We start from the raw sequence: 12479 nt of genomic DNA, 5'->3' as shown, positions 1-12479 counted from the left end.
GGCAGAACATTGTAACGGTACTAATTATACCATAATTATGAGAAGGAAGTGAAAATTAACACTAAAAACTAGTTACCAAACAATATATACTTTGCTACTATAATATGTCCTCTAAATAAATTACAACTGAAAGTAGTAGAAGTTAAATTCAGTAAGAATTGAAGGTATTAGAGTTGGAAGTTACCGAAGACATCGTCATCCTCGTGACCACCTCCACGACCTCCACTGTATGCACGACCTCCACTGCGTCCACGCCCTCTAGACCCACGACCTCCCCCACCACGGCCTGTAGCCTGTGTGCTCGCCTCAGTCACTGTGGCACGCGCATTCTCCAATGCCGCTCAGCTCATCTCTCTGACAATGTCCAGCGTCCTCTTCAGGTGATTGTACACTGCGGAGTTTGGTTCGCATTGCAATAGTAATTCCACAGTGGACTCAACCTGCGAAATAAAGGAGTCCCCCGTTAAAACTTCTTTGTTTAGTTTTGTGTTGTGCAACACTAGGCCTTTAAGTCCACAGCACTAAATCTGTTTTATCTTTTTTTTTTTTAACAAATAATTTATATATATATAATTTTTATTGTCCCCCAAATAGGTTGTCTTTGAAATTATATACTATTAATATTTAATGAGACTAACACGAACCAAATTTGGGGTTATGCATACCCGTGAAAAAGCATTGCGATCTATAAGCTATTGAAAGAGCTAATCCTACTTGCAATTATCATTTTTACAATATTCCAAGGTATCGCACACTATTGCAGTGTCTTTAAAAACTAAATGAAGAAACAAGACAAAAGACAATGGTAAGGAACCAGAGAAGGCTTTACTTGTTTGACGACAGCATTAACATTTTGTTTGCATATTATTGGCGAAGGTCATGTCAATAATTTAGTAAGATACTATATAAGATGGTCTTTCACCAAGAATTATAGTGTTCGATCAAATGCGAGTTTGGATTTGCTTGAGTCTTGAGAGTTGTGTCATCTTATGCTTGCCCCACTAAAATGAGACTATAAAAGTGAATGAAAAGGTTTATGTTAGTTTATTTCAAAGTGCAAACCATGCAATGTTATGCGATTATTAAGTATTCTACCAACTGCTGAGTCATACACTGATTAGTATTTTTTATATAACGAATTTGGCATAACCTAATTATATGATATCAAAATCTGTAGAAAAAGAATCCCTTAATTACTTTTCTTCTATTTGATGAGCAATATATGAATTGTATAAAATGGGTACCAGACAAGAGAACCCTTCTAGTCTATGGACCTACTAACATAAGTCGTAAAAAGAATATATAATAGGTTGGAGTAAAAGTAGACATTGCAATGGAACCCAATGTTATAAAATGTGCAACAAAGTTTGCAGTATAAAGTATTTGGCTAGTTCCTTTTTTAAATATTTGTCTAGTCTTTTTAAAGAATCAGAGGTACAAACAATATCATTATTACATTTGTTTTCCTAAATAAATGTAAACTAACTAATAATGGGTTGGGCCCTAACTATGAGGAACAGGGCTGGCCATAATCCCAATCATGTTGCAATATCATATTCTCTTTCTCTATGAACCAAACCCAAATTTATGATAATCCATAGATGTGCTAAACCCAACCCGGTTATACTAATTCAATGAGACTGCTCCACTTATATAGTGTGGCTCAATACTTTTGTGACCATACCATGCCTCTAACAATCTCAGTTTTAGGGCAAATTTCATGTGGAAAACTAAGTGGGGTGATATTACAACAACCACATCAATCAGCTCCTAGCTAGGAAAAAGCCAATGATTAATTCTTAAATTCTATCATGAGTACTAATTTAAAATGCAACTTTGATTCACTGTTATTTGACCAAATTTTTCGTTGTAAATTAACATGACCAAGTAACTTACCACTACACACTCTTGGTGTGATGGTCACTCCACAAATTTACTACACTTAAATTAGGTTCATGTAGAATTTTTATCTCAAAAAGAAAGGGGAAAAAAGATTAGGTTACTTTCTTCCTCTTCTCTCTCTCAAGAACTTTTTTAGGAAGCCCATTATGGTAAAAAAAATCCTACAATTCTGTGTAATTCAATCAACTTTTGCAAGATATGGACTGGGTTTTCCGAGGAAAACACCAAGCTAGCTAGGGACGGTACTTTAAAGTATCCATAACTAATTGGTACTCATTACCGCATGTTCAAAAACAATTTGTCAAACCTAAAAATAAATAAATATACCCTAATGAATATGAAAATGTTCTCTAAAATGAAATGTTCTCTAAAATGAATATCAAAATATTGATCCAATGGCTCCATAAAACTTAAATTCTCATAATGCATGCAGCAACACACATATATTGTCAATCCATAAAAGAAGCATCGAATTGTTGCCTTACCATGATTTCCCAATACGCCGAGTCGCGTGTAATGTACCGTCTCGTCGTCTTTCGGTACGACTCCATGTAAGCAGCAAGGTATGTCGTGTCCCCATCCAATGCCGGTGCGTCAGCAATATGTTCCTCTCTATGGGCCCATCGGTCAATGTAGACAGCATGCTCTTGCACCCAATCCTTATCTAGTTTACCTTGGAGGGAGATTTTGTGGAGATGAACGGACGTATCTACAATATCCGGTGGCACTTGCTTCATCCCGAATTGACGAAAGACACGTTCGGGATGATGATCCTCTACTATCCAAAAATAGATCAATGGCACATCGGCCCTCCATATTTGTCGGCCGGCAGTGCAATATGGGGGCAACAACTCTAGGACATCGCTGTAGGGCTCCCAAACAACCTGCAGAAATGGTCAACAATAAGATGCCTGCCAACAATAAGAGAACCTCAGAGTGCTACCAGTGTGGCAGCCACATAATAAAAAGCTATGATGCTTGAATCAGAAAATATGATCAAGGAGAGAATTACTTATTAATTATGGCTGTCACCTTATACCTATGTATGATTTGAGTTCTTTCTTAGATAGAGTTGTTATTTCATGTCATCGAAAACATTTTCTTATCTGTATACGTATTCCTTTATTGGCTCGAGCTATAACTTGCATCAGTAATCTGTCTACAATTATAGCATGCATGCTTACTTTTTATGTATCATTGAATTTCCAATAATTTTATATTTATGGTCATGAATCATGATATGCATGAATGTGGTTCCCCACTAATTATCTCTAAGTTTGGCAAAGATTTGTTTGTCGGATAAAGTGAAGGTGACTTGAGAAAATCCTGATATATAATTTAGACTCTCAGACATTGATTCACAATCAAGATTAAACGTAATTCTTCTCCAAGAATTTCTTATAGTGCTGGATTTATGAGTTAACATATTATTCTTTGCACTTCAATTAGAACAAACAGTATCACTCGATGATCATATGTGGACAACGTGAAGCACGATAGAACAAACAGTATCACTTGTGACATGAAGTGGTAGAATACCTGGTGTGCCCGTATACTCGACAGTGACGCACGATACGCAACTAGCACATGTGTCGCATGCTCTGTCGTGCTCTTCGGCCCCTTCCATCTAGTAAACATATAATTTCAAACAATGCTCATTAGTTATCATGCAAATAATAGATTCCAAATAATTATCATGCAAATATTCATGCCACTGTAGTACATTTTCAGTGTACTTGGGTTGCCTATTCTTTAATAAAAAGTTCTAACGTTATATATCAAAAAAATAAAAAATAAAAAATATCATGCTAAATTTGGAACTTTTCTTCTCTAGAATGAAAGACAGAAAAAGAGTGGCTCCTTTATTACTACAAGCATTCTTAATATCTTTTTTTTTTTTTTCAATCTTGGATTCCCATTGGGTGCACCTATAACTTACCAGTTTAAAAAAATAAAAATAAAAACAAGTCAAAATCAATGAGGGACTTATTGTTTTGTAAGAAAGACTTATTGAAAGTCCCAGATTGAAATGAAAGGGGATACTATACTTCCTCCTCAATAAATACCTCTCCATCAAGAATTTCAAACATGAATACATTGTTTAGTTTTTGCAAGGGCCTGACATTCTTTAGTTTTTAATGTTGGGCTAGCTTATGTGTAAACCTAACATATAAGGGTTATTTATATATATATATATATATATATATTAGATTGTTACTTATCAAAAAAATAATATACAAGGTTTTCTTTTGTAAGAGAATAAAAAAATGTAGTAATTAAAAAAGGGGCCAAAACTAATCAAACTGCTCAAAACCAGGAAGCGGTTTGACTGGTTTTGAGCCGTTCCAATTTTTTCCTGGTTTTTTAATGTGGACCATACCAGTCTAGGTCCCAGTTCACTGTTCAACTCGTCACACTGGCCGCTCTGGTCTGCTTTAAAAATTTAAGCTCCTTCAACTTTGCATTGTTGGATAAGTGAATATGGTGCTTTACTCAGGGAAATGACCAATTGTGGAGATGCCTTCTGAGAATTAAATATGAGCAAGATTCCTAGTGGACTACAGACGAAGTAGAATTTCCACACGGAGTGGGACTGTGGAAAGGAATAAGAGCAGGTTTTGGGAGTCCTATAAATTTATTAGATTTAAAATTGGGGATGGCATGATGGTGAGGGTATATGGCTTGATGCATGGTGTGGGAACAAGTCTTTTAATTGGTTAGTTTACGTTAGTTTATGATCCTTTCCAAATTGCAGCTAACAAACATGCTAGGGTTAGTGATTATTTGGATGTTAGGGGTAAAGTACTGCATTAGTACCCTATCTATGTTAGGCAATTGCAGGATTGGGAATTATTGTCTCCCTGCCCTGTTTGATTTACTGTATTCTCAATGGGTTCAGCTTTGGACAGAAGACAGCATATTGGAAACTAGATAGAAATGGTGACTAACTCCATGTGAATGTATCTTCAATTTCTTGAATTTTCTTTACCCTTTTCATTTGTAACATTTTGATTCGACAATGGAACCCCACAATCACAAAACCAACTTGTGATTAGGGAATATGGGTCGTTCACGGTGGTGGATAAAGTTGGGATTTGGATAATTTGGTTGGGGTTGGTCTGGTATTTGTCCTTCACCGGGTAGTAGAGCAATTATAGAAATTGTGGATCATTATAGAGAAATTGGAGAAATTGTCACATTGAATAATATTTTATATTATTATTGACAAAATATAAATTCTCCAATGACATAACCGTACATAATTTCATTTAGTATAATTACTTTCTAGTAAGAGTTTTAGCATGATACCAAAATTTATTTCTCAAAAGAATGTAGTCAAAAAAATTTATTTGGACTGAATTCATTCTACCAAAGTTTAAAATCTATTTGCAGTTGTCTCCTCAAATGCTGCATTAGAAGCTACAAAAGGCAGATTGAACCTATGGCATTAGTAAGCATCTCATGACCATGGACCCTTTTAGGACAAGAGGCCAGTCCCTAAGCTAATAGAGGCAATTTTGATTTGAAACAGGCCTATAGCTTCATTAACATATCAAAGTTACCATCAACCCAAAAAAAAAAAAAATCAAACTTACCAGAACTTCCATTACCTTCATAACCATTTACCAGGCAATGTATGCAACTACCAATCCACATAAAATGTTTATGCTACACATCAAAAGTGATACCAAATAATTCATGAGGTCTTTAACCTTAGACTAAACAACAATGACATACGGCAGAAAAATATTCTACCACCCAATCTAGAGACTGAGATAAAGGAATTCCAAGAATAAGAATCATCGATGGAAAAGCTAAGAGGATTTAAATTAATTTCTAAGCTCTTACTAACCCACCGTGATGCATATTGGTTAGCCAAGTCCTACAATTAGTGCCAAGGAGCTCTTGACTCATGTACATCTCATATATCAATTTATGTATATTCTATGATGAATGATTTTTGAAAACCAAAAAACCAATACTTCATTTCTAAACACAATTATCAAAAATACATTAGATTGAAATTTGAAGGAGGAATATTAAACCCAAACCATCTGAGAAGTGAAAACCCAAGGTTATCTATGATATCCAACCATCATTATGGGTTTCCACCACTTATTTTACTAAAAATTAGAAAGATCTAGAGATAGAGAGATTCTTGACTTAGGGATTTGTTGAAAGTATATGATTTAATCTCTTCTTTCTTCTTCTGTATTAGAGGTGTGATATACATGTAATATATACTTATTTGTCTTACCATATAAAAATAGTTAAGCATAGGGTAAAGTTAAGTTATGGCCCTGATTCTATTTTTTATTTTTTGATAATTTGATAGTTGGAGTGGGGGATTTGAACCCTGGATGTCTACGTCAGAAACACTAGGAGGTGCCAATTAAACTACAAGGCTCTTGGCTAGGTTATGGCCCTAATTATCTTGCAAATTCAGAACTACTACCAGGCAGAAAAGGACATTGGCCAAAATTTTGCTTTAGCATTGCCAATACATTTTAGCATTTCTAATATTAACTAAATGCAGTAAGATATTGGAATTTAAATTGGAATCAGACTAACCAAAATAATAATAATGCAAATATAATGATTGACATAAGGTGAAGAAATTTGTCTTTCGCAAAATAGCATGCTTTAATCATAGAAGCAACACAGTCTTACAAATATACGTAGGCACCACAAATCATACCAAACATTTATTGAAAAAAAATAATAGTACTTGACAATTGTATCAAACTACTCAAATAACATACCGATTGGCAAGGGGACCTGCCTCCACTGGCGGTAGTGGCAACCTCATAACAGGGCATATCAGTGGGAACCTCGAATACGCCCACAGCTGCACCAACATCACTGCTCCTCCAATCTGCTTCGCCTTCGACTCCGATGCCTTGCATAAGTGCCTGTACAACCAGGCTAATGCCCCACTACCCCAACTGTACCTCTTCGCGTTGCTGATTGGGTTTAGGAACTGTAGAGGCAGCACCGACACCCGGTCTGCCGACTTATCCATAAACAAAATCGTCCCCAACCGATCGAGTATGTGATAGCGCGCATGTTGCTGCACTACCTCATCAGTAGCATCCGCAGCTAGGGACCACTAAATAGTGCATCCAGCCACGTGAATCTGAGCCTCGCCCCAGCAAGGATAGAGGTGTTCTCATGGGGATGCGGTATCGGGTCTGGTGGACGATGACCCAATAACTCAAGACACAACGTAGGCCAATCCATCTTCACAGCCCCAGTAATTGGCAACCCATCAACAGGAACCCCTAGCATCACCTCAATATCTTGTAAGGTGATGCTCATCTCTCCATGCGGTAGGTGGAATGTGTGCGTCTCCGGACGCCAACGCTCAACTAGTGCTGTGATCAATGCATGATCCACTTCCAAGTTTGGGACCTTGAATAACCCTTCAAAACCCGCCTCAGTTATGTACCTAGCAATCCGTGGGTCAAGCCCATGCTCGGGTAACTTGCAACTTCGGCGTCTGCAGTTTAGCACGCCTGGCACTACCTGCACACGAAAGAGCATTGTCTTAGGATAGTGCACACGAAATAACTATAACAATGCTACATAATAATAATATGCAAGAAACAGTAGGCTAACTAGTTAGTCCCGAACATTTTGCAAAACGTTAGTTACAATGTTAATTGCTTATTCGCTCTACCTCAATAGCAGATAGGATCAAATTCAACATCAATGACATTGTTTAAAATCAGCACTAAGGTGATGGGCATCATGTTTTGAAATGAATGAACAAAGTGCGTCACTATGTCAAATGGAGTAGGGAATTAGGAATCAAGGTCGTTAGTTGTCTTATGTGTAGCCACGCGTAATTGTGTGCGCATGTTTGGCAAAAAGAATAGTAGCGGATTCAATTTTTTATTGATTACTATAGCTTCTAAATGACATGTACTGACTTTGAACATTTCTGCTCCATACAATGTTCTTGATTATTTATGCTTCATGCCATTTTCTCTTTGGATTAAATACAATTCTGCGTAAACCAAAACATTCTACCATGTCCAACGTCTATTTGCTAAGAATCAAAAAACCCTACAGAAATAAAATTAAATGGTTTCGACATGTCCAAAGTTCAGTACAACTACACACCTGACCGGCTGGCGTCTCCCAAAGCAGCGTGGATCGATGAACCGACTGCCGCGTCAACTGTGTACCAGCCGTCGGTCCAGGATCCACATTTCCCACTTGCTGCATATCTGACACGCATGCAATCATGTTAGACACGTAAACACAGGCAAGTAAACACAGGCAAGTAATAGTGAAGAATAGCTTGGCTTTTGCAAGTAAACACAGGCAAGTAATTGAATGTTCTACAACAAACTCACAGAAACAAATACAGAGAGACAGAGTGAAAGAGAGATTTCACAGAAAATTGAAAACATATAATTGCTAAACTGAATTATACATCATGCATCTATATACACTGATTTTCAATCGATTTAATCATATCAAGGAAGAGTTAAAGTAAAACATTAAAATATAAACAACCTAACGTTCATGGCTGCAAGGCATAAACATAAAAGACACATAGTTGCAAATTGTATAAGCAACCTAACCAACCAACCAAGGTGAGATTCAATGTCTAAATCAAACAAAGTAAACCAACAAATGAACAAAGCATAATGCAAACCAAACAATCAATTAAGCACCACAAAAAACACCATTCTAGAACACTAAAACATAGCTCTAAAATTAAAAGGTACCCAATTACCAATTACCCCTAAACAAGCCCTGCCACCCATCAGTACTAGAATTTCCCTTCTTTAATCGAAGTGTAAAGTTCTTTCCTTTTGCTTTTGCTTGTTCCCGTACTTGACATCACACTCTAAAAGAAATTTTATTTAATAAAGCAAGAACTGAAAAGGGTTCATTGTAACTTAGTGGCTACTGAGGTGTGTTTTCAACAAAAAAAAGGGGGAGAGAAACATGGAAATAGGTAAAGGTTCCATTAGAGACTCTACTGCAATGGACATCTCACTCACAAGCACAGCTTTGGAGGCAACTAATAATAGTCAAATTAATATTGAGCTTTATTAAATGGATTAAACAACTGTGAGACCTATACCATCAAATGATGGTGTGTGCATAGTTATGTGTCAAATGAACACTGAATTGGTGACCATAATAGTCCAAGACCTTTGCTTTCTTCTCTTTTGGGTTTTTTTCCTTCATTCGTTTTTATGAAGTCGATTATTTTTTCTCTTAGAAGTCAATTATATTTTTATTGGTCAAGTCTTGGTCGTAAATTAGGTTATTAGTAATTCATTTCTTTTCTTCAAATCAAGCAGATTTTTTAAAATCAATAGTTGGCTTTCCTAAGTCAACTAGAAATAGGGTCAAGGTAGTTAAAGGTGAAAGGCAACCTTAAGGTGCCAAGGCCTTATATGGCCCGACGCCCTAAGGTGTGAGGCGACAAGGCCTTTGGTGCAGCCAAGGCCAGCCCATTCCAGAAGACCTAGAATTTACCAAATTGTCTTCATTCTGGGAGAACTTAATTAAAAGCAATCCAACAGTGAAAAACAAAAACAAACAATCAAATAAGTGTCAAGTCAATTCAACTTTAGATTGACCAACGAAGGTACCAAGATAACTCTTCATCATCTAAAATTCCCAAATTAAAAGGTCTTTAAAGAAAACTGCAATCAAATAACAGTACATTCAAGTTTAGACTAAGGAAGGTCCCAATAGAACTCTTCATCATCTGAAACATCCCAATAGACTAAGCCAATTACATTCCCATCACTGACTCGTACGTTTTTAATTTTTTATCATTTTTCATCTTTGACTGTTCTCATCTGATTCACCCATGGTAATGCCTTCTAATTGTTTAATCAATAGCCTCACTAAGTGGTTAAAAAAGAGCTCTCAATCTTGTGCTGTTACAAAAGACTTAACAACTAACTAGTTAAAAAAAGGAAATTCAGCAACCTGTTACAAAAACTACAAAGCAGCATTTCACATTTACAAGCTTAGATGCTCCTGCATCAAAAACTGCTATCAATTTTATTGCAAAATGTTTACAGTTTACAAACAGACATGGAAATTTGTGACTCAGCTGGTTTAGTGGGGTCACATGTCAAGTGTGATGCACGTGTGTCACTTTTTTGTTAATATAACACCAACACAGACAGCAGGACATTGTAGCAAGGTTATAAAATTGGGGAGTCATTAATGAATTTCGAAAGCATGGAGGACATTGTAATCAGAGTAAAAGTTTAGGATCGAACAGTGTAATTTATCCTAACAAAAAATTTTCTTTTCACAGCTACTCAGTCCCTACACTAGCATCAATTATCAAAGATTTTCCAGGATGGAATCATCAAAGGCATCTCATTCTGATAAGAAAGACCAGGATAGTGAGCCTACCATTGTTGTTGCTAATCCTTTCAATTCCGATGATGGGTACAGATGGCGTAAATATGGGCAAAAGATGGTTAAGGGCAATGAATATCCACGAAGCTACTACAAATGTACATGTGTGGGTTGTAATGTCAGAAAATGGGTTGAGCAATCTCCTGCCGGAGAAATGCCTAAAATTAAGTACGAAGGCAAACATAATCATGAAATGCCTAACAAGCTTGCAAAAGAAATTAGTGATTCGCAATATCTGGCCGGAAATATGAACATTCTAAGACAATTGGAAACAAAAAGTGACTGTGAGGAGGAAGGTGTTGCAGAAACAAGAGAAGAGGTTTCTCATTCTGATAGGACATACCAGCCTACTATTGCTGTTGATAAGCCTACCAATGATGGCTACAAGTGGCGTATATATGGGAAGAAGAAAGTTAAAGGCAGTGAATATCCACAAAGCTACTACAAATGTACATATCTGAATTGTCCTGCCAATAAAAAGGTTGCGCGTTCTCATGCAGGACATATAATTGAAATTGTCTACAAAGGCACTCATAATCATCCAAAGCCTCAACCCAGTATTAAGCGAGCAAAAGAAGGTAGTGATCTAAGTGAAAACTAAGCCAGATCTGGGTTTCAAAAGCCAGGCTGGAAATTGGACCAAGTCAAGTCAAGTGGTACCAGCTTACACAGTTCCTAAGAGAGATCAAGAATCTGCTCAAACAGCACTCACTCAGTTAACTGGATCAAGAGACAGTGAGGGGGTAGGCAATGCAGAAAAAATAGAAGAGGGGAATGGGCCAAATCCAAAGAGAAGGCATGTTCCAAGGCTACTGTGAATAAACCCCCTTTCCACCACCACCACCACCACCCCCCCAAAAAAAAAGCATTTTCTATTATGGCCAACAACCAAAAAAAAAAATCTCTATAAATAAATAAATAAAAAATAGTATTGTTTTAAAGAAGTAATCAGTATTTCTTGTCAAAGAAAAAATGTTGTATATTTTGTCCACCAAGGAATAGTTCGTGAAGCCTAATATGTTGACAGTAACGCAAAAGATTGTCGCTTTCCAAAAATGTTTTCATTGTTTTTATGTGTTTGGTGCAGGTGAATCCTAGTTTTCCTGAAAATATTTTAGGTTGGGTGGGAAAACACAATTAAGAGAGGCCTAAAATGTTTTAGGCCTGGCCTTAAAACACATAAAACATTTTCAGAGAGCACAACAAAACACCTCCAACCCTCGAGTAAGTAGCCAACTCCCTCACCCAAGCTAACCACTCCAAACCACAAGAGAAACCATTGCATGAGCCCACCAATAAAGCTCTTCCAACACAAAAGATTAGACCAGCAATCCACCAGTTTTAGCCAAGATAACCCACAGTGAACATTTTTTGTAATTATTTTTGCTGTTTTTCGTTCCCAATCCATTGACCACCCCCATCCCCCCACAGCAACCAACCCACCCTGCCCCACTATCACTGCCAACCCACATGACCTCTCTCTCTCTCAAAATCTCAATTTAATTCCTACTTTTGTAATATTTTTGTGTATTTTTTCATGGCATGTTTATTGGCATAATTTATGTGAGTTAATTATATGTAATTAAGAAGAATTTATGTGATTTTTATCAATCCCTGTGGTGAAATTTTTGATATCAAAGTGGATGCTTTTGTTATGATTGATACTTGGTTGAGATTGTTGAGCACCTAGTATGGATGTTTTTTAGTGGTAGGCAGATTTTAGATTTAGTACTCATTGCTAATGAGTGCCTAGATGGAAAATTGAAGAGTTGTATCCCGGATGTGGCCTACAAGCTGGACATAGAAAAAGCATAATGTGAATTGGGATTCTCTGTTTAATCTTTTGAGCAGAATGGGTTCGGGGGATAGATGGAGGAGGTGGATTAGGCCTTGTGTCACCACTGTTCATTTCTCAACATAGGTTAATGGCTCCACCCTGTTGGGTTTAAGCACACGGGGTTTGAAACAAGGAGATCTTTTGTCACCTCTTTTGTTTCATGTAATCATGGAGGTTTCACCCAAGATATTGAAGAAAATTGAGGAGAGTGGTTTAATACATGGATTTCATGTGAGGCTTTATCATTTTTCATCTTTGTTTCTTTATTGCAATTTTCCATCTGCATCAAAAGTCTAGTGGCAATTCATATTCCATTCTTTTCCATTAATTA

General features: G+C 36.8%; 2 protein-coding genes across 2 annotated transcripts; one reads left to right on the top strand and one right to left on the bottom strand.

The window, feature by feature from the left end:
• Positions 1-341: 341 nt before the first annotated feature.
• On the bottom strand, positions 342-7002 carry LOC115964356 (serine/threonine-protein phosphatase 7 long form homolog). The gene is made up of 4 exons (XM_031083690.1): positions 6666-7002; positions 3442-3529; positions 2388-2786; positions 342-440 (listed from the first exon to the last, which is right to left on the bottom strand). Exons 1-4 carry the CDS (start codon positions 6923-6925, stop codon positions 342-344), a joined length of 846 nt encoding a protein of 281 aa, XP_030939550.1. The 5' UTR covers positions 6926-7002.
• A 3247-nt stretch (positions 7003-10249) lies between these two features.
• Positions 10250-10912, top strand: LOC115964348 (probable WRKY transcription factor 33). The gene has a single exon (XM_031083684.1). The coding sequence runs from the start codon at positions 10250-10252 to the stop codon at positions 10910-10912; it is 663 nt and encodes a 220-aa protein (XP_030939544.1).
• The last annotated feature ends 1567 nt before the right edge of the window (positions 10913-12479 follow it).

Source organism: Quercus lobata, chromosome 2 (assembly GCF_001633185.2).
Source record: "Quercus lobata isolate SW786 chromosome 2, ValleyOak3.0 Primary Assembly, whole genome shotgun sequence".
NCBI classification, from domain to species: Eukaryota; Viridiplantae; Streptophyta; class Magnoliopsida; order Fagales; family Fagaceae; genus Quercus; species Quercus lobata.
This window is presented reverse-complemented; position numbering and strand designations above follow the sequence as displayed.

What these genes read in the sequence shown, in the direction of transcription:
- LOC115964356 (XM_031083690.1), bottom strand. Translation starts at nt 6,925, where the DNA reads ATGGATAAGTCGGCAGACCGGGTGTCGGTGCTGCCTCTACAGTTCCTA. An exon ending in CGAGTATACGGGCACACCAG is followed by an intron (nt 2,787 to 3,441) that starts GTATTCTACCAC and finishes CCATTTCTGCAG; the next exon opens with GTTGTTTGGGAGCCCTACAG. An exon ending in CGGCGTATTGGGAAATCATG is followed by an intron (nt 441 to 2,387) that starts GTAAGGCAACAA and finishes TTTATTTCGCAG; the next exon opens with GTTGAGTCCACTGTGGAATT.
- LOC115964348 (XM_031083684.1), top strand. Translation starts at nt 10,250, where the DNA reads ATGGAATCATCAAAGGCATCTCATTCTGATAAGAAAGACCAGGATAGT.